At 39.4% G+C, this 20,850-nt stretch overlaps 1 protein-coding gene and 1 long non-coding RNA gene across 2 annotated transcripts; one reads left to right on the top strand and one right to left on the bottom strand.

The window, feature by feature from the left end:
• Window positions 1-2,074: 2,074 nt before the first annotated feature.
• On the bottom strand, window positions 2,075-2,644 carry LOC145428473 (uncharacterized). Its single transcript, XR_013908765.1, has 2 exons — window positions 2,408-2,644; window positions 2,075-2,324 (listed from the first exon to the last, which is right to left on the bottom strand). It is a non-coding gene; the product is annotated as an uncharacterized LOC145428473 (long non-coding RNA).
• Window positions 2,645-5,361: 2,717 nt separating this feature from the next.
• Window positions 5,362-18,891, top strand: elfn2b (extracellular leucine-rich repeat and fibronectin type III domain containing 2b). Its single transcript, XM_026165264.2, has 2 exons — window positions 5,362-7,007; window positions 7,996-18,891. The coding sequence occupies exons 1-2, from the start codon at window positions 6,669-6,671 to the stop codon at window positions 10,522-10,524; spliced, it is 2,868 nt and encodes a 955-aa protein (XP_026021049.1). The 5' UTR covers window positions 5,362-6,668; the 3' UTR covers window positions 10,525-18,891.
• The last annotated feature ends 1,959 nt before the right edge of the window (window positions 18,892-20,850 follow it).

Genomic DNA, 20,850 nt, shown 5'->3' with positions numbered 1-20,850 from the left:
AGAAAACTAAAAAGGATCTATAAAACTAAACTGAGAACGACAAACGCAAGGAGGACTACAAAGAATCTAGAGAGTAGATTATGATAAACAGTTTGCAAATGTAGGACGTTTGGGACTAACACACACACACACACTTTCAGCAATTTCCATTGCCATCTTAACTTTTTGTAACTAGGTGTGACCACATTAGGAAGCGTGTTTACCAAGCTGCACTGATTGCATGTATTGCACAGACAATGCTTGCTTGAATATTTCACTCCTCAAAACTGTAGCATAAACTTCCTGAGCATCTATTAGCACATATGCCACTCCTCAAGTCATATTATTGGTAGCAAATTTGAAAATTGCATTGCAGATGTGCCAAAAGGCACCAACAACAGATCTACTTTCGCCAGTATAGGCATCTTATTGCAGTGTCCCTATCATGCAAACTCTAAACCTTAAATAGATGTATACAAATGATCACCACTGTGCAGTTTGCAGAGAATATAAGCTATGAAATCCTGTACAGTTTGGAATTTTAACATTGGGGATGAACAGAAATTAACATGCTTTTGGAGCCAGACTCAAGGGAGCAGTTGAGGCACTGTAGTTTTTGGCACTTGCCACTAAATCTGCGCCTGAAGGGCTGAAAAAGAGTTTACTTGATCATGTCGTTGTAAGAGATTCTGAATAACATGGATTAACTCAATGAAAATGAAGGTCAAAGTTTGTGGATATGTGTGTGTGTGGTTTACATAAAGCTAATTGACAGTATTCTTCTTCTGATATATAAAAAAGGAATTGAGTCATCTGCTAAATGACCTATTGAGCAATCTTTGCATAACAGTTACAACACTGGAATAAGAATAGATCGGTGTAGATAACTTTGTCCATACTAAAAGATTTGCATGACTATTGAGTGCAGTTAATTTTTTAAAAATCTTTTTGGCTTCCTTTGCTTAAAAGCACCACTTGAGTTGATAGTTCAGATCACATCACTTTAGTTTATGGTTATTTAATGTATTCTGACTCATGGCAGTATTACTCAAACCGGTGTTTGTTAAAACTACCAAGCCCATCATGCCTTCACAAAAGGTTTTCATCATAGAGGTTAAAAAACAAACAAACAAACATGTAACGGAAAATTACATTTTACAGTGTAGTAGGATCTATTCTGCTTATGTTCTTCACTGTGTTGTGATCTCATCAAACACCACTGTGAGAATAGCTGTGTTTGGTGTAGATAATCATAGTTTGTATAAACCAAAGACAGTCAGTCAGAAAGGCTTAGAAAATAAGCTGCTGGGAGCCTGAATTTTTAGTACCTGCCAAAATAATAGAGCATGGTGTATTGGCACAGATTAGCAACTGCTACAACTTCAACAGATTTTTGTCCAATGAGTGTCAGACCTTATTTGAATCATCCTCCCGACAAGACATCGTAGTGATAGCCGCTCAGGCTGAGTCACCATCGCCCCAATTTCATATTTGGTCCCAGTTAAATCTGTAGCGCTCTTCTTAGCTCTCAGAAAGCAACTAGAGGTCACAGGTTCATTTGCTGATTGTGCAATGAGCAGCTGACTGCGTAAATCAAATGCTAATTACACATGGACGGTGAGCACGATGTGGAGTTCAGATTTGCCCAGCACTTTGTTACGAATAAAGGTCTCTTTGTTTTAACACGTCAACTCAATGAGCGCGTATAATTCACAGGTGACACAATTGAAAATGACAGCAGCATATGCAGCCAGAAGCACAACGAGTCCCAGCAAATATATTTACGTTTGGAATGACGGTGACCTGTGTCCACGAGTAATGTCGGTGATAGCGCAGAATAGACATGGACCCTCTCCAAGTCTAACACCTGTCAAAGCCAATGTTCAGTGGGTGTTGTTAGAATTGAGGCAGGAGAGTTACATCATTATGATTAACAAGGCAGAACACACAGTGATTTGATGCAAATGCCAACGACATCTTATTTTCTCAACATTGAACTTAATTGCCACTGTCCGTCATAAATGTGTTTCCATGGCAATCACAAGTATCAATATAAGTGTCATGGCTACTGAACGGACCCACGCGCAGACAGTTCTTTCAAGGAAACAAAAGGGGATTTATTTACAATAGGGATCACCTTAGTGCAAAATATATGTACAGTGAGTTGGGAGGGGGTCCAGGGCTCCAGGGAGAGAAGGGGGGGGGGGGAATCCACACACACGCTTCCTCTTCCACTCAGTCACCGCCACCGCTCCTCCGCACACATGCACTCCTCTTCAGCCGCACTCGCTCCAACACTCCACACACTGCCCCACTTGGACAGGTCCGGTGATTCGGTCCAGAATCTACAGACAGAAGGTCAAAGGTTAGTTCCACAACATAAAACACGTGTAAGCGATTCTTCTTTGAATATGCCGCGAGCACGAACTCAGGTGGTTCGACGTTCCAGCGGTGAGCTGCTCTGTGCCACTGCCTTAAATAGCAGCTGGGGAAATCAGCCAGATCAGCCGCAGGTGGACACCATCCACAGGGGTGCGTGGGCCAAGAGTGAGAGCCCGTAATGAGCTCCACCCAGGCAGAGAGGAGGAGGAGAGACAAAAAACTAAAACTAACAACAACAAAACCTGTAGCCAGCGTGGGCCAACCAGAGAGACACGGGGACCGTGACAATAAGCTTTTGCACCAAGTAACCCAGATGTGTTCTAGAAGCAAGGGTGCTGGTGAAATGTGATAGTGTGTTTGTGTATGTATGTGTAGGCACCATACAAGATCGAAGAATTATATATAATAAATAAATATATTACATATATTACAAGGATTTACAAAGTAGGCAATCAATAACAACTAAATATGAAATTCCCCAAAAGTTTGGAGTTGGAGTTTATTTTGTTTGTTTGATGGATTCTGGTTTTGTGTTATGGACACTTTGTCTGTCACAAAGGTTTAAACGAAAGCATAAAAGAATAAAAGCTTCCCCGATCCTTCCATTTATCACCAGCTGCAGCAGTGTGGCAACAGCATCTTAACGTTGTTCATGTGTGCATGTGTGTGTGTCTCATTACGGCAAAATTTTGTCCTGGTGACACCTGCCACTGAGATAAATGGTAATGGAATAGTAAATGGAACGGTTCCTATATAGCACTTTTCTACTCTGTCTGAGCACTCAAAGCACTTTATACAATTTGCCTCATTCACCCATTCATACAAGCACTTTTTTCTATGAACTCTATCCTTTTAGTGTGTAACATTATAAGGGTTCGAGCTCATTATAACCTTAAGGTTTTAGAAATTCTATGAAGTTGAAATATTTCTTTTGTTTTTGTTTTCAGACTATGATTAAATATGAGCTTTTCTAAATCCAGGTTTTTCACTTGAAACGATGCAGAGAAAATTACATTGTCTTAAAGAGGATACCTCCCAGTAAATGTGATTACACAGCATGCAATATTCAGTAAAGACAGCATTTAGTTGTGTTTAATAGTGTTGGGATTCTTTAAGCTAAGGTAGCCACTTTATCCACATTTTTAATCTAAATCTAAAGTGTCTAATTTCAGCTCACACATTGCTCAGATTTTCTTTGTTTAAAATCTTGGATTGCTTTAATTGTGCAAAACCTAAATATTTTTATTGTTTTATTCTTTTTTATTTAAGCAGTTTATGGCTGAGGTGTTTGTGCTTCCAGACATATTTGAGGTAAAAGCTTACAGCTACCTGTTCACTTTTTAGTTTCTAGCTTTGAACTTTTCTGATGCCATGACCTACTAAGAGCACATATGCAGGTCAAAGATAGCTTTCATGAAAAGAAGCAAGAAACTGATTCTGTCAGTTTCCAGTGCTATTAATACTGTGCGGTGTAATGTGTATAGCTTATCAAAGTAACAAACCCCTCTGCTGAGCTTCATTTGAATTTGGTCTGTAATAAAATGCATGCTTAATATAGACCAAAATCTAAAAAGTATGCTCTTATATTTGTCGCGGAAGCAAAGTTTACAATGTACAACACCAGTGTGCAATACTGGCAGAAAAAAAAGTTGAATCCCGTGTCCTACATTTTTATAGTTACAAATGGATCGATGATATGAGTCATGCATTTTCCCTTTGAGACAGGTGTTCTGCGTGTCCCGTATTCCTAATTATGTAATCATATCCCATACCACACACATGCAGACGTACTGTGTTTCCTGCCTCTCTTGTATGAACCCTCTGGGTTTCAGTATGTGGAGCGCCAAATGAGATCACGTCTCCTGTGGAGGGGATAAACCTCAGACGAAGAGCAAGACACTCAGTTGCAAGGGAGTGTCCCAGTGCGTGCTCATGAGTTCAACAGAGAATATATTTGTGCCACTAGACAGAATGTAAAGAGATGAAAAGAAGACTGCAATATATTGCTTATAAGGTATACAAATGTTATGTGTAGGTGTGAGTGTAAAGGACCCATTCAGTGATTTAAGGTTCCATCTATCCATCCATTCATTTTATTCCTTTTATCCAGTTCAGGGTCGTAGGGGGTCTGAGCCTATTCCAGCTGTCATAGGGTGAGAGGTGGGGTACACTCTGAACAGGTTACCGATGCAATTTTGAATTACCATTTAACTTAACATGCATGCCTTTGGATTGTGAGAGGAAGCCAGACTACCTGGAGAGAACTTCATGCAGTTACACGGAGAAAATCCACACAGCAAGAACCCAGCCAGTTCAAACCTAGTACCATCGAGCAGTGACGTGACAGTGCTAAGCACTGAACCGCCATCGGGAATGATATCATCAAACATAAAAAAAGAGATTATTCATTTTACATTATCAATTAAGTTTAGGAGCATTTATTTATACCTGGGTGTTTCTCACAACTGACTTTTGGACCAGTCTGGCATAAAAATGTTGCACATTCAGTCACTGTTCAAGTAAAATAATGTAATATTCTTGTTATGTTTACTGTTCTGTAGTTTGCCAGAAAGTCAAGCACTTATTTGAATCTCCTCACCAACAATCTTGTGTATACATTTGATAAATTGAGTATTCAGAACTAAATGCATTAATTGTAAACAGACAACATACATTTAGTCTTCATATCTATTTGTCTTATCCATTATCCAGTACATGTTTAATGTCTTCTTTGTGCCGTGTCTCCATAAAATCTTAAGACCAGATACCTAACAGGTACCCGAGGTCATCAGATACATGATAATGCAGTATTATGCAAAGAACTGCAGGGTTACCATTCTCTGCAGTAATAAGTAGATTAAAAGAGAAGATGGACCTGATTCTGCTCACACCTCTGGGGAGCATGGACCAGAATAAATTGTAATGAGTTCAATTCTTTGCCGGATTTAGAAAGAAGCAGAATTTAGAGCATAAGAAATAAATTTGGTCTGTTTCTCAGAGGAGCAGGGAGAGATTTTCCTTGTTGTTTTCATGAAACGATGATGGGAATCAAGAGAATATAAAACTGAGGGAATGTGAGATGATTTTTAGAGAGAATGGCAAGTACAAAGACAAACTGTACCGTTCAACGCTGTACAGAATCTGTCCTGACTTGTTTGCCTTTAGATATCCTGTGTGCATACATGCGAGCTGTTATATGAGGGCATCTATGTGCTTCGGGGTGCACATGTACTCATCCACATTTTTCCGTGTCCATTTTAGTGTGCATATGCAACGTATGTGTAATTGTAAGTATGTTTTTCCCAGCTGCTGAGCCGGCAAGAGGACAATGTCTGTCATGATGCAACAGGCGGCTAATCCTCTCCTTATGTAAACGCTTGACTGCTATTCAAATGACATGCAGATGGGTTAGAGAGCTTAGGTTTTGGCAGCATAGTGTCATAACAAGGAATGTCTGTGAAGACAATGTGCTGTCAGCATTTGGATGATTAATGCTGTACTTCATGTTTGAAACAGGCCCTCTCAGGACTCAACAAAGACTGGCAGGTTCACATAGTGTAGGTATCAGCCAAAGCTTGATGACCTCATAGCCTCATGAATTGGGGAGGGGAGCAGCAGGTAATGACTAAGTGCAGAGGCAGTTGGCTAAGAGAACATCATTTGAGTGCAGCATGAATATATAATACATATATAAGAAAGAAAAGCCAGCACAAGAAAAAAAAACTTGGAACAAGCCCAGTTGAAAGCAGACTGATTTTGTGATGCCCACATTAGGAATTTAGTGAAGTTTGAATTCAGTTCAATCTTTTAAAGTCCACAAATAAAGCCTTCATTCTTTGTTAAGCATGTGTTCTTTGACAACCCTTCCAAGCAACATTTCTTTTAAAAAAAGCCAAAATAAACCAAAACCAAATAGTTTTGTTTTCATCATGTCTATCATTCAGAAATGTTCCTTTTCTAATGTTTCTCCTTTTTCTCTTCTCATTTACAGATCCCACTGATCATTCCAAAGGTTTATCTATTTGGCTCTGTCACAACTAAAACTGAAGACAAACTGTGTTACCTCAAACTTTTATCCAACAAAATATGACATAACATGGGTCCCCTGCTAATCGCCATGAAGCAGAGACTGGTATCGTGAAGGCTTCTCCCCTTTTACCGCTCCCAACCCAGACCCATCTCCTCTTTGGAAACCCTACCAGCAGCTTTTGTTGCTTTCCTTTACCTGTAAACACACCTTTCTTTCCCATTTCCCTCTATTTCCCTGATTATAGTTTCATTTTTTCCCTTTGATTTATATTGGAATAATGCAGGGTGCTTCTACCACCTCCGCTTTCCTTCTTATTCTTCCTTCCCTCCTATTTTTCTCTTATTTCCCTAACACGGCTAATGGGGACTGCTGGCTCATTGAGGGGGACAAAGGCTATGTGTGGCTAGCTATATGTAGCCAGAATCAGCCTCCATATGAGACTATCCCCCAGCACATCAACAACACAGTGCATGACTTGAGATTGAATGAGAACAAGCTGAAAGCCGTGCTCTTCAGTTCCATGTATCGATTTACCAACTTGACTGACCTCAACCTCACCAAGAATGAAATCAACTACATTGAGGATGGAGCCTTTGCAGGACAGGCCAATTTACAGGTAACAAGAAGATGGGTGTTAAATGCACACGATGCATTAGATCACGGGTGTCGAACTCCAGTCCGTGAGGTCCTGTATTCTGAAAGTTTTACATGTGTCCCTGCTGCAACACACCCTAATAAAATTTGTAGGACCTCAGCATGCAGTCAAGTCTTTTAGCAAGACTTGACTGCATGCTGAGGTGTCAACCCCTAACCATAACCCTACTTAAGTACATTTAAATAAAAGTGTAAGTTTAAAAAAAATCTACTTCTAAAATCTACTTTTATTGCAACATGTTCATTCACTCTTGAGCTTCTGTAACATGAATCAAATGGCTAAATTGCTACCTCAGCATGCAGGCAAGTTCTGTATAGTCTTGCTAATGACCTACTAAATTCTATCAGGTGTGTTGCAGCAGGGACACATGTAAAAGTTTCAGGACACTGGCCCTCGAGGTTTGACACCTGTGCATTAGATCTTAATTTGACCATAACATTTTCAAATTGACAAGTGCATGCATAGGATTTAGGTTGTATTAATTGTTTGTTGTACCTTATTCAAGCAGACTATATTTAGTACTAAATTTTTAAGGATTTTAAGGATTTTTTTACAGCTACAAATTATACTGCTAATTAATTACTAATTATACTCTTACAGTATTTATTAGGCAAATAACAAAGTGACCTCATGTTTTGATGCCCAAAATTGAGCTCTAGTCTTCGTTCTTATTCAAGAACAATATTCAACTGCTGAAACAAATTTTTCTATTTAGGAAAGCAAGTAAATAACTGTAATTTCATATCTTAGTCAAAAAAAGATAATAATGTGTTTACATTTAAAATATCATTTTTATTAAAGCATATACTGGTGACTTAGTTATTACAGACATATTTTAGAATTGTTATGCAAATTGTAGAATATGCTACAGCATCACAGTTATTTGGTAATTTGTTTGGGACCCCAGCTTAAAAATACATCATTTTAAAAATGCTCTTGTTTTTCTCAGGTTCTTCAGTTGGGTTACAACAAACTGACAAACTTGACTGAGGGTATGCTGAGAGGGCTCGGCCGTATGCAGTGCCTGTTCCTGCAGCACAACCTGATTGAGGTTGTTGCCAGCAATGCATTCTGGGAGTGCCCGAGCCTGAGCAGCATTGACCTGTCATCCAACAAACTTGCCCGCATTGACCCATCCACTTTCACAGTTCTTAGTCGGCTTATGGTTTGTGAACTGGCAGCAAATCCATTCCATTGTGGCTGCGATCTTTATAGTTTTCTAACCTGGTTGGAGTTCTTCAACAATGTCTCACATACTTATGACCGCCTCCTATGCGAGACGCCGCGGGAGATGTTTGGCTATCCTTTACTGAGTCCTATTGCAGCTGGACATTCTGGTCGGAATGCTAAAAACATTTTGTACCATCACTGCCGAGACGGTGTAATGATTCCAGGAATGACCTCTCTACCGCCAGATTTAGATGGTCCTTCTGGGATCGGACCAGAGATGTTTGGTGGTATAGGACCATACCACCAGCCTACAACCTCTTCCTCGTCTACTGAAGACAGCTTCAGTCCCAGCATAAAGCTCCATCATGTCTCTTTGTCATCAGCATCTCTCCTTGTGAAGATTCCAAAGCCCTTCAGTAAAATGTATATTCTAACACAATACAACAACACATTTGTGTCTGATGTCATGAACTTGAAGAACAAGAAGGAGATGATCACCCTTAACAAACTAAAACCACGCAGTAATTACACCTTCTGTGTGGTATCCATCCGCAACTCCCAACGTTACAACCACACCTGCCTCCAGTTTTCCACTCGGGGGCAAAGTCAAGATGATATGCTCCCCACACCTTCCACCACTACTCACTATATAATGACTATTGTGGGCTGCCTTTTTGGCATGCTAATCATTTTAGGCCTTGTCTACTATTGTCTTCGTAAAAAACGGATGCATGATGAGAAGAGGAAATCTATCTGTGTCAAGAAAACTATACTAGAAATGCGCTATGGACCAGAGGTGGCAGCAGCAGTAGCAAATGATCCATCAGCAGTCCACAAACTCCAGGAACAGTCCAGAGAACATCACCAGTATCAGCATCACCATGGAGGGAAACTTCCCATGTCGACATCCTCAAGCTCGGGAATGCTCCACTCAGCCAACACCACTTCCTCAAGACTTTCTTCTATCCCACAAGTGGAAAAGATGGCCACTGCCTTTTCGGAGGCCATGGCTACAAACAAAGGGAACTATATGGATATCAGAACTGGAGGGGCAGGGGTGGAGCGGATGGGAGATGGTATGCATGGAGTGATGAGGGGAGAAGACTTGAGGGACGATGATGGAACTGATATTGGCGATGACTCGGATGATGATGGGCATGGTTCTGCATCTGAGATCTCAACTATTGCCATGGAGGTGGACAAGGTTAATCAGATCATTAACAATTGCATTGATGCCCTGAAACTGGATGCAGCTGCAGTTGCTGCTTCAGGGGCCTCTACAAACCCTTCTTCCTCCAATCCCACCTCCCCACCGCCCACCAGCACGTCCTCCCTAACACGTGGCCTAATCCCACTCTCTCAAGGGATGACAGAGACATGCCAGGTCATCGCTCCCAACAAAGTACCCCCTCCACCTCCACTCCCTGCCTTGAATGCCCCTCTCTCTGAGCGCCCTGGAATCAGTGGTGGGGGATTTGTTGTCACTCCCCCCTACAGGCCCCCTCCTCCAGCCAATGCTGTACGTCCCATTCAGCGGCAAATGAGTGCAGATGCAGCTGTCGTTATTGTAAATTCTGTCAAGAAACAGTGCAGTACCACATCTTGTGGCTCCATGGGTCGAGACAGGGAGCGCGGAGGAGCCAGGGTGTACAGCCTGGATGTCCCTGAGCCAAGGAGCCCAGATGCCTGTAATCAACAGCAGCAGCAGTACCCAGACCGGGCCAGTCCTGTGGGCTGTGGGGAGCCCCTGGAGAGACTCCCTTTAGTGGGAAGTGGGAGCTGTGGTGGAGGGAGTGGTGGTGGTTGCGACAGTGGTGGTGTTGGTGCCCAACATCAGGACAACCAAAAATCCCACCATTACCATCAGCAGCAACAGATACAACATCAACAGCAGCAGAAGCAGCAGCAGCAGCAGTTGGAGGTGCAGCAGGACTACCACTGCTCGGAGCACCGCCACTCTGTCCCCGCTCTCTACTATGAAGGCTCCCACCAGGGTTCCCCAGCCCAAAGAGTTTCATTCCTAAAGCCCCTGACACGGTCCCGCAGGGACGCAGCTTCTTACTCCCAGCTTTCGCCTGCCCGCCATCATTCCAGTTACTCAGGCTACTCCTCCAGCCCCGAGTACTGCTCAGAGAGCTCACTGCGGATCTGGGAGCGTTTTCGTCCCTACAGGAAAGGCCCACGTGATGAGTCCTGTTATGTGACCGCTGGAAATGCCCTTCGAAAAAAGGTGCAGTTTGCTAAAGGCGAGGACCTGCATGACATTCTTGATTACTGGAAGGGTGTGTCAGCACAGCAAAAGCTGTGACTGGGGGCCAGAGTTAACCACTGGAGGATATAGAGTTCAGATACTGCTTTTACTGATGCACCCCTGGGCCAGAGAAATCAGTTTTACTTCATAGGGAGAAAAATGTAGGACAAAATTTTGCCTTTAGGTTTTTTTTTCTCCTTTTGGCATGCTAGGTGTATAAATATTGCGCTAAGAGCAAGGACTGCAAAACTGTGCCTGGGATCTGAGTCATTTTTTTTTTACACATCATTGTAGCAACTTCTATGGTTCATTCTTATTCAGTGTTTGTGGGTTTCATTTATAGTACAGGGAGCAAATGCCAACTGTGTAATTTAGTACTCTATTTGACTGATCACATTTTGTGATGCAAAGGACCATCTTTAACAGTGCCATGTTTTCATCTGTGGGTTGTCACAGAGTAAATGCTGATTCCCTTCATTTTCTGCTTAGTGTGATCCAAGATGTTTTGAGTTGTTTTTTTTTATTGGGTGCTGCATACGTTTTTAGCATTCCACCTGGGATTATTTAGACGTTCTAAGTAATGGTGAATCTGATAGGGTGTGATCTGTGCTGTGGTACAACTGACAACATGCAGATTAGTGAACAGAGATGTCAAATTCAGGCTCTGACTTTATTCTCTTAGATCCTTCTTGAGGCCGAGGTATTTGCATTTCAAAAAGCATCTGGCACACTAAAAAAAGGAATAATTGTAAAGAAATGAACATATGAAGATAAAATATAGTGAAGTGGGTTCTAGGAAAATCATAGGAAAAAGATAGACTGGCACATTGGCCGGAAACAGTGCCATGGATGCGTCTAAAGCAAGGGTGCGGGAACGCTCAAGGGCCGGTGTCCTGCAGGTTTTAGATGATCCAACACAGCTGATTTAAATGGTTAAATGACCGCTTTAACATGTCTTGAAGTTCTTCAGAGGCCTGGTGATGAACTAATCATTTGATTCAGGTGTGTTGACCCAGGGTGATATCTAAAACCCGCATCCTTCCGAGTAACAATCTTGCATTGTTTAATGAGTAAAGAACGTGTTCCCTAAAATATCCTCACTGACCTAAATCGTACTTCGCTGAGCAATGATCTGAATTATGGTGTTTGTCTGAAGCAATACAGAGGACACATTAACATCCCCTTAAATACTACTTACCTGACGGTGTAGGATGTGGTGTACAATGAGGGAACTTTACCATGTAACACATAGGTTGATTAAAGCGATAGATATCACTTTAATCATATGAGTCACAAGACGTGTGATCCATTAATGGCAGAGGCCAAAAAAAGAAATGAAGGGTTCAACCCAGGTTACAAATCCTTTTCCGCAGCCACAGTGAATGTAAGTAGACAAGCAGGCAGGTTATGGGGAAATCTATTTTCATCATTTAGTGTTAGCACGACCGTACATTCCAAATCCTTTCTCTTACATTAAAACTCATTGAGGCAGAGAGGGAAAGGACACTTCTAATTACTGCCAATGTATCTGTTCTTTTCTGGGAATTAATGTTACTGTTGTATATAACTGATAATTAAAAAAACAAAAAAACCCACAAAAACAAACAAAAAAATCTTGTTACAGGCATGTCTGCTTGCACTCTATGCCTCATGATTGTGTGTGTGTGGCTGTGTGGTACACAGTGGTCATTGTAAGCAGGTGTTGGCATGCCTTGTTCGATTATATTGTATATTCCCCAACTAATTAAAATTAATATTCGTCAATATTTCGCCCCGTGGCTGGTTGTCTGAGTCTGAACTAGATTATTAACGGCATGTGTAAGTGTAGAGATGTCAAACATGTCCAGTGTATCTTTCTCCCCTTGCTAACTCAGCCATCCCATAATCTCTAATCATAAACAGGATTATCGGGCCTTTTCTTGAATTTTCTACCAAAATGACTTGCTTGTAATAATGACACCGTTGTTTCGTGGGACTCAAAAAGGCATCCTGCTTACCTTAAGTGCTGTGTAACAGTTAAATTTTCATATCATCAGCTAACATACACAATCAGAGACATAATACCCTAAAAATGTGAAAACGAAATCAGCGGTTACCGCTCCATATCTTTGTTCACGGCTACCTTCAGTAAGTTTTAATGAAAAGTTTACTGTCAGGTATATATTTTCTTTCTTCTTACGCTCACTTGTATATTGCAAGTAGTGTTCGCTTGGTCCGCCTCCCACCACCTTCCCTGCTCCCACAGGTTCAATGATGTACACAGTAGGTGTGATGTGAGCAGGGTACCGAACACGACCTGCTCCGTTTCATTAAATGAGGTTTGTTGCAGGCAGAACTTGGAGGAGGGGTGCACCGTGTACCAACACTGCTGCTTTTCTGTTCTTTTTTCTTTGTGATGTTGCTTTTTAGTAGTGGATTGATTCTATTAAAAAAACTGCAGGTTGAACAGGAATGATATGCAAACTATAATGTATTTCCACACTGATCTTTGTATTTCCTTCTTCCTCTCTTTTCTTCTTGTTTATCAAGATGTTTGGATAGAGTCAGATTCAGAGGTCATAATCATTGGATCAGTGCATAGCTGTGTGCGTCTGGGTCCACTGTAATCTTTTAGCAACAGTGTATCGGGGATGCACCACCTCATCTGCCTTGTTTTTACAATGAAGCACCGTGTGATGAACATATAATACAGTCCTGGAAGTCTTTTCTGCTTTTTTCTAAGTAACATGTTACTGTAACTGACTTAGTTTTACCAGTTTGTTTACTTGTATGTACTAAGAGTATCTAATCCTACAGAAAGAACTTGGTGCATTCTTCATCTGCCATAACAAGTTTACAGAAATAGACAGCAAGGTTAAGCATAAGCAACATATGTTAAGGAATATCAGGACGGTTTTCATTTCAGTTGCCGTTTTTGTTAATCTACCTGACAAAATAACATTTGACATTACTGTTCAGTGAAAAGGACCACTGTAGCTCTTAGTATTGTGTGCAGGAAGTTGTATTTGGTGATAGGGCTATGTGCTGGGTTTTCCGTGCCTTTCCACATGAATTCATGAAAAGCTGGTGGCAGCAAGACCAGAGAACATGGCAGAACAGTACAGACATCAATGATAGAAAGTCTGTGAGGTTGCAAAGTGGCTTGCAAGCAAGCTGAATAGCTTGCCCAATATGGCAAAACCCAATCCTATTTGCATTTAGATGTATAAAAAGGCCTCAGCTGAGCATTCAACTTATGTGGCTTGGCACTGAAAACTATATAAGTAATTTGATTTTATCAATGTTGTCACTGACTTTTCCCCTATACATTTTCTGTTTTATTTAACACTTTTAATACATCAGTGATTTTCAGGAGATAAACTTTCTGTTGTCAAGTGCTCTTCTGCTCAATTTTGAAACATTTGCTTAGATCTCAGTTTTCACTGCATTTGAGAGAAGTGCCAACATTTCTAATGATTTCTGAGTAGCTTCACTAAACCTCAAATGACTGTTATTATTATAGTTGAGCAGAGTTTTACCATTACAGTTAATTTTAAGTTGTTGCCAAAATACAAACTACATTTTACCAAAAATGTAGTTAAAACGCATAATTAAAATTAACATTTAAATTTGAATCGTGAGACAGTAAAACTTGCTTTCAGAAAACACAAAAAAACAGCCACAGATAATATTGAGCATGATTGTGAACAGAAGAAGGTGAGCAACCACTTTTGCCCTCTCAAATAAATGTCTGCCATCTATTTTTGTTTGAAACGCACCAGATGGTGTTTTAAACTTATTAGATACTTAACAAATTGATTAGACCACCTGTCATGAAAACAAGAAAACAAATATTTTAGAAATCTGTCAAAATTTGTTTCAAACTAAAAATATATATTGGTCTTTATTTTGCAAATCATAAATGTCCAAATTTGAGGCAACATGCTGGACTTCTCTGGGAAGTTACGAATTGATCAGCTGCACCATCAACCACTAAAACTATTTTTTTCATTTTCAGGAAAGTAAAGCAATTTGATGTCTCAATAACAAAATAAAAAATGTTTGTTAGTGTTTTTTCTACTTTTTTGTAAAACAGTACATTTGAAAATTCATGGATAAGAACAATATTGTAATTACGAAATGCTAAAATACAAGCATTAAAATATAATTTCACTTAAAGAGCTTCTGCATACTAGTGGATTAACCATTGCAGAAACATAAAAAATGATTTTAGTGATTGGCAGTACTGTTAATTCAGGACAACTGTGGCATGATCTCTACATTGAATGGTAGTCTATCAAATTCAATCCATAAAATACATAGGATTTCAATTCAATGCAATAGAGACTAACCATTTGGTCAAAGAATCCTTTAGGTTATTCATTCAAAATTGAGACAAAACTTTAAATATTTTTCAGAACATTAGCAATGAGATTTTACTTTTTTTGTTTGTCTCACAGAGTAAGGAAAAAAAAACATGAAGCAAAAAAATCTTCCTTCCCTGCCCATGTCCTCACTGAAACCCTGGAGGGTGACTCACTTGGAGATGGATGGTTGTTTTTGTAGTTCCATCGATGTTGTTTGTCTCAAAGCAACCGGCAAGTCAGACATGAGAAAACCATGCAGTGTACTATTAATGTTTGAACCTTTTCTTAGAGTCTGGCTTTTATGATTTGCACTTTCTCCAAGTCAGGCTTGAATTAGGTTCAGTTCTGATGCCTTATGTCTTAGCCTCATTCAATGATCAATGGTAATAATAATAATGAATAAATAATTTTGTTTGAGAACTGCATAAAATTGAATTTTATACCCAGACAATTAATCCTTGATGCACTCTATTGGTTGTCATAATTGGCAATCATCATCATTTATACATTCCTACTGTAAAATAATATAGAGGATATCTATATGTATAAGATATAACAATCATTACCTAATCACAACACTGAATGATAAATATTGAGTAAGTTTAGCAATACAGTTATATGTTTAATAATACATGGTGTCATAAGACCATCATCAAACTGAATTTTTCAACTTGTTTATTATGTGTGTTTATTAAGCATTTTCTCCCTCCCCTTTCTTCTCCTTTTACCTTCCCTCACCAGGAAACACATGAGTCAGGATGGGTCACAGTGAGATCAAACTTAAATGAGTATTTTCTTGAAAGGCAGGTAATAGACACGGTCCTGAAAGAATAAGGCACTAGGCTGGATGAGAGCTGAAGTGTATGTGTGTGTGTGTGTGTGTGTGTGTGTGTGTGTGTGTGTGTGTGTGTGTGTGTGTGTGTGTGTGTTAGCCTAATGTGAAATTGTATTTTCGTAAAACGGTGAAAGGAATTCGGCAAAAACAAACGAAACCTAGCTTTGTGTGACTAATTTCTTGCTCACTCTTCACACAGCACTGACAGGCTGAGAACCGCCAGCCCTTCCTTTCCATCTGCCAAGCTCTCTGGAAAATCTAACTGTAAAAATCTGTAAGCTGAAAGCATTCAGTGACAACTACTATCCTTCACCTGAATGTACAAGTTACCCCTAATGTGGTTTCTGAGCAGAAGAGCATTTGAAAATCCTATTTCTATCCTATAACAGTAAGCCCAAATGGGCTGATCGGACCCAGTTTCCAAAGAGGGACAAAGGACTAATAGAATCTGTGAAATATCTGTGAATTTTGTACACTAGATAAAAGAAAAAAATATATAGTAAGGTTAAAAATGCTTCTATGGATGTTTTTTTATAACTCAGCCTGATCTATTGATATGTCTATGTGCACCTATTTTTCAGTTTAGTTGTCTTCTTTTCTTTTTTTAGTTTCTTTTTTGTTTGTTTGTTTGTTTTTTCTTGGTGTAGGGGGGAGGTTATTGGGAAATTATTGGGGACAAAGAGACTGACTTTTAGTACTTGCGATGATTTATGTTATAAAGGTTTAAGAACAGAGAAAACTTAACATAGTGTACTACATAAAAGAAAAAGTTGTTATATTTGCATGATTCCCTGTATTTTTTGAGAGACAAAATATATTGTTGTGTACAATGAGTGGACGTACATCGAAAACAAAAACTGTAGGGGCTCAAATATTGTCAAGTACCTTTGATTTGAACATCTAGGTTTTAGCCTTAGTTTTTTTTTTTCTAAAACAATGGTGATGTTATACTTACATTTTTGATTCTTGCCTACTGGTTTTCATTTGGGTGGTTGTATTATAAAGTGTACTGACAGTTACCTCTGCAGATATGCTAATCTTTAGCAACAGGTGTATAAAAAGAGGGTAAATATATAATAAGCTGCTGGTTGTTTACATCCATCTGCTCTCGGTTCTTCTTCTTTCTTCTCCATGCAAAGCTATCTTTCAAGCTTGAGAGTTACCCGATCATACTCTGTCTGTCAGCCATGGCAAAAAAAAAATGTTTTCCTTTTTTTCTTTTTTCTTTTTGTAGTGATGCAAGCACACTGTGGATATTCTTAACCTAATCTCAATCATTCAGTTAGCATTCACTGGCAAATTAATGCAGCCTCAGCAGCTTCTCCCTCAGCCTCAGCCCCCTTGCTGTTAGGCAAATGAATGATTTTCATTCCTCCTGCTCTGGTCTGAGAGCCTGCTGGCTTTCTATCCAACTAGTTTATTAAATTCACCCTGTATCCGGCCAGTTGTAAATCAGCCATTTATCATCATCCTTGAATAATAGACTATTTAATTAAGTAGTTCTTCTGCTGGAAAACTTCTTGAATGTGCAAAACAGGTGGTCTGAAGTTGAATCAAAGAAAAGACATAGCTGTGCCATTATAGGAGCTGAAACTGAAACTGAGGTTCTTGTACTTATTCTTCTGCAGCACTTAAAAAACAGAGCGCACGCTTAGAAAAGAAAACCACAAAGACTCTGGTGCATTTTATTTTCTTACCCATCCTGTAACATGTTAGTAACACTCACTGTGGCTCTCCTGCTATGTTAGTTATTGCTATAGGGTTTGTGCATGGCAGCAAGCCATAAATCATAGCCATGTTTACTTTCTGCAGCGATAACGCTGAGCGCCTCCCGCAGAGATATTCATTGCCCATTTTGTGGCCCAGTCTTTGCCAAAACTTTAAGAGGGCTGCTTGTGTCAATTACACAGAGAACATTGAATGCATTAACCCAGGACTAAGTTGGGTCCTCTGCTTTTCAAAAGGGCCCAGGCTATGTTGGGTAGCCAATTTATAGAGATTGGTTTTAATTGGGTGAAATGGCACTGTAATCAGATCAGTTCTATATTGGTACTGGAGGGTAATCTGTAACTCAGAGCTCCCATTTCTCTAACCCCTGATCCAAAAGCTGTGAAAATTGCAAAAAAGGTTGCAATGTGGTGAGACCAAATGCTGTTCAGTACTTGGAGCCAATGATTAGGATCAGTGGAAATGTTTTCTGTACTCACAAACAGCAGAGGCTGCGTCACACAGCCCAGTGCTATAATAATCCCCAATCCAGAATGATTGGCCTTGTCAGTGCCAGAGATTGAAAACTCTACAGCAAAAATGGCCCGTTGTCCACAGAATCAAGGGCCCTCCTCAAATCACTGAGGAAATAAATGTGGACTGTTCAAATGCTAATAGTGCCATTCTTGCCTTACAGCAACAAAAGCATTAATTGTTCATATTTGCCGTCAAGTAAACACAATTTCGAAACATCTAGTGTTAGAGAGAAATGAGAAAGAACCCATATATAGAAATTACTATTGAAAAAGACGACTAGCAATATCAAAATTGCTGATCAATTATTGAAATTCTGCTGAGCACCAATATCACATTCCACATGCACACTGTGACCAATAAAGCCATGTTTTAGAAAAGTACAGTGCAGGTTTCTGATGTACAGTAATTTTTCAGTCCTTAAATCATTGCTTTTCATTTGTTATGGTGATGTTTTATTTTCGTTTACTGTATATAAAATATTTTTTGTTTTTTACAGAAGCATTTTTCATTCATTTTTTTAAACTCTCAAAAGAAAAATTAGAAGCATTTGGCTTTCTTGCAGGTTGTACCAGCTGAAAATAAGTGTAAAGCAGCATGAAAAGCCCCCTAAAAGTGTCAGTATTTGTGGTCACAACTATGTAATATGTAGTTTAATTACTGAGCTGAGGCGCGACCACCATCTGTGTGATTTCTGTAAGGCCAAGGTCTAAGGCAAATTCTCACAATTATCATATGGTTTTAGTTCCTGTTTGGAAATGTGTGTAAAATTTATGTCGAAATGTGAGTCTTGCCTAGCTGACAGCATCAGGAGGTCTTTGTCTAAAATGAAGAGTTGAAAATGGCCACTTCCTGTGGTTGGAATTTTTTTGACTGATGGCAGCAAATCTTGGCTTTCCGCTTTCTTTAAATATTTGTTGCTGATATTAACATTTCCCTTTGCAATTTCTGTACAAAAGATCTATTTCTATATTTGCAATAAATTTGTAATTTAAAAAGAAACACTTGTGAGAGATCTCTTTAATTCGCTGAATTACCTCATGGTTACACTGATTGCGTAACATTCTTCTGTAGCTTTATTATTATATTTTTTTCTTTAAATACAAATCATTTCCCCTACCAATACACACCAGTAGCCTCTTGTACTCTCCATTAAAAGTGGAGTCCTTTGTTTAGAGGACCCACTGGCACACATAAGCACTCAAAGTGTTGAAAAAATTGAAAGCTGATGACTCATGAAAACAACAAAAATGTCCGCCTCAGTCACTGTTCCATTGAGAGTTGGATTTTTAAGTCCAATGTGAGTCAACACTTAGGTGAAGATACAAATTTAATGAGAAAAACGGCCAGAGAGGTTTCTGAGCCTGAAGGCAGAAAATGACAGGGATTTGGGAGTTTGCTAGTAGCATTTAAAATGCTGGGTTTGGAACACAGAGGAGTTATTTATTCTCTGTGCTAATCTTAAGGATTGCAGTACTGTGAAAAGGTCTTGAGTCAACGCTCATTTCGTGATATTTTACTTCCAAAGAGCTACAACTTCAAAGAAATTTTCAAAGTGATCTTGAGCAATAGTCCTCCAAGTTTTTCTTTGCCACTCGTGACTGTGGTATTCCAAATGACATAAGAACTGGTATGAAAATCAGTGTGAACAGGTCTTATAAATGAATACAGTGAGGCATACAAGTGTAACATTTCTGGTTCAAATCACACTGAGTTCAGTGATTCAGTTGTATGAAATCAGGAGAAAGGTACAACACTTAGTGTCTAAAGCCATCTGTAAAAACGTGGAGGCTCTGGCATTTCAGTCAGTGGTTTAGAAGATCTTGTCAAAAATGATGGAATTATGAACACAGAAAAGTCCGGTTAGATTTTAATCCATTGTCAATTATACCTGGAAACTGTAATTGACAAAGGGTTCATTTATCAGTATGACAACGAGCTCACTGCAGTAGAAGCACATCTGGATAGAAAAACGGACAGGGGGAGACTATCAGTCATGGATTGGTCTCTTCAGAGCCTGGACCTCAAAATTACTGAAGCAGTGTGGGATTATCTTAACAGACAGAGGAACAAAAAGCATCAAAGATCCACAGAGGAGCTTTGAATGTCCTTCAAGAAATCTGTTCCTGAAAACTACTTAATATAGTGTGAATCACTAATTATAGTGATTCACACTATAAAACCCTCATTTTTTATACTGGGGATTGATGCAGACTTGGTTCATTCACTGTCTGAAACAAACTTTTAGAGGTGATGAAAGGCCATTTCTGACTGGCCACTGCCTGGTTTCTGCAAACAGCCTCTGGTTCTTGTGCACCACCTCCCACTACTTACCAGTGTGGCACAATTATTTTTTTTTAAATTCATCTTCACAGTTTATAGCCTAAATAGGATCCAGTATTTGAAGGAGGATAGCAAAAATATTAACAGCAACAAGAATTATAGCAGGATGTTTGATAAATATTAGCCTCATTACCTATTTATTGTGAAACATAATATTAGATGTAGTTTTTGCAAACACAAGCCGTGTAAAACTGTCTATAGATATTGTTGTTTAATGTATATTGTTCAGATAGTGTAGCAGCAAGTGAGTACAAGAGTATTTACAATCAGAGTACCACTGAAGAGTACTTCAGTGGGGCCTATTCCAGCTGATATATTTTGAAAGGTGCAACATATGCTGAATAGGTCACCAATCCATTACGGTGCAATGACACACTCTCTTTTTTTTTTCTTTGTTTCCTTTTTTTTCTGTTTTTTTGTAATGACACACTCTCACATCCATACCTATGACCAGTTAAACTAACATGCAAACCCACACAAGAGCAAGGAGAACACTTAAATGCAATGCAAATGCAACACACTAAGGCCAAAACCAATGTTTTACCATTCATAATACTCAGCTTAAAAAATTAAGGGAACAGCTTTTAGTCAACATTTTCTAATAGGCCCTATGTTCAC

This window comes from Astatotilapia calliptera, chromosome 4, assembly GCF_964374335.1.
Source record: "Astatotilapia calliptera chromosome 4, fAstCal68.1, whole genome shotgun sequence".
NCBI classification, from domain to species: domain Eukaryota; kingdom Metazoa; phylum Chordata; class Actinopteri; order Cichliformes; family Cichlidae; genus Astatotilapia; species Astatotilapia calliptera.
The sequence above is the reverse complement of the archived record's forward strand: the minus strand, read 5'-3'. Positions and strand labels throughout refer to the sequence as shown.

Bases quoted from the DNA above. Each gene is read 5' to 3' on its own strand.
- elfn2b (XM_026165264.2), top strand. From the start codon at position 6,669: ATGCAGGGTGCTTCTACCACCTCCGCTTTCCTTCTTATTCTTCCTTCC. The intron at 7,008-7,995 runs GTAACAAGAAGA...TGTTTTTCTCAG, and splicing joins CAGGACAGGCCAATTTACAG to GTTCTTCAGTTGGGTTACAA.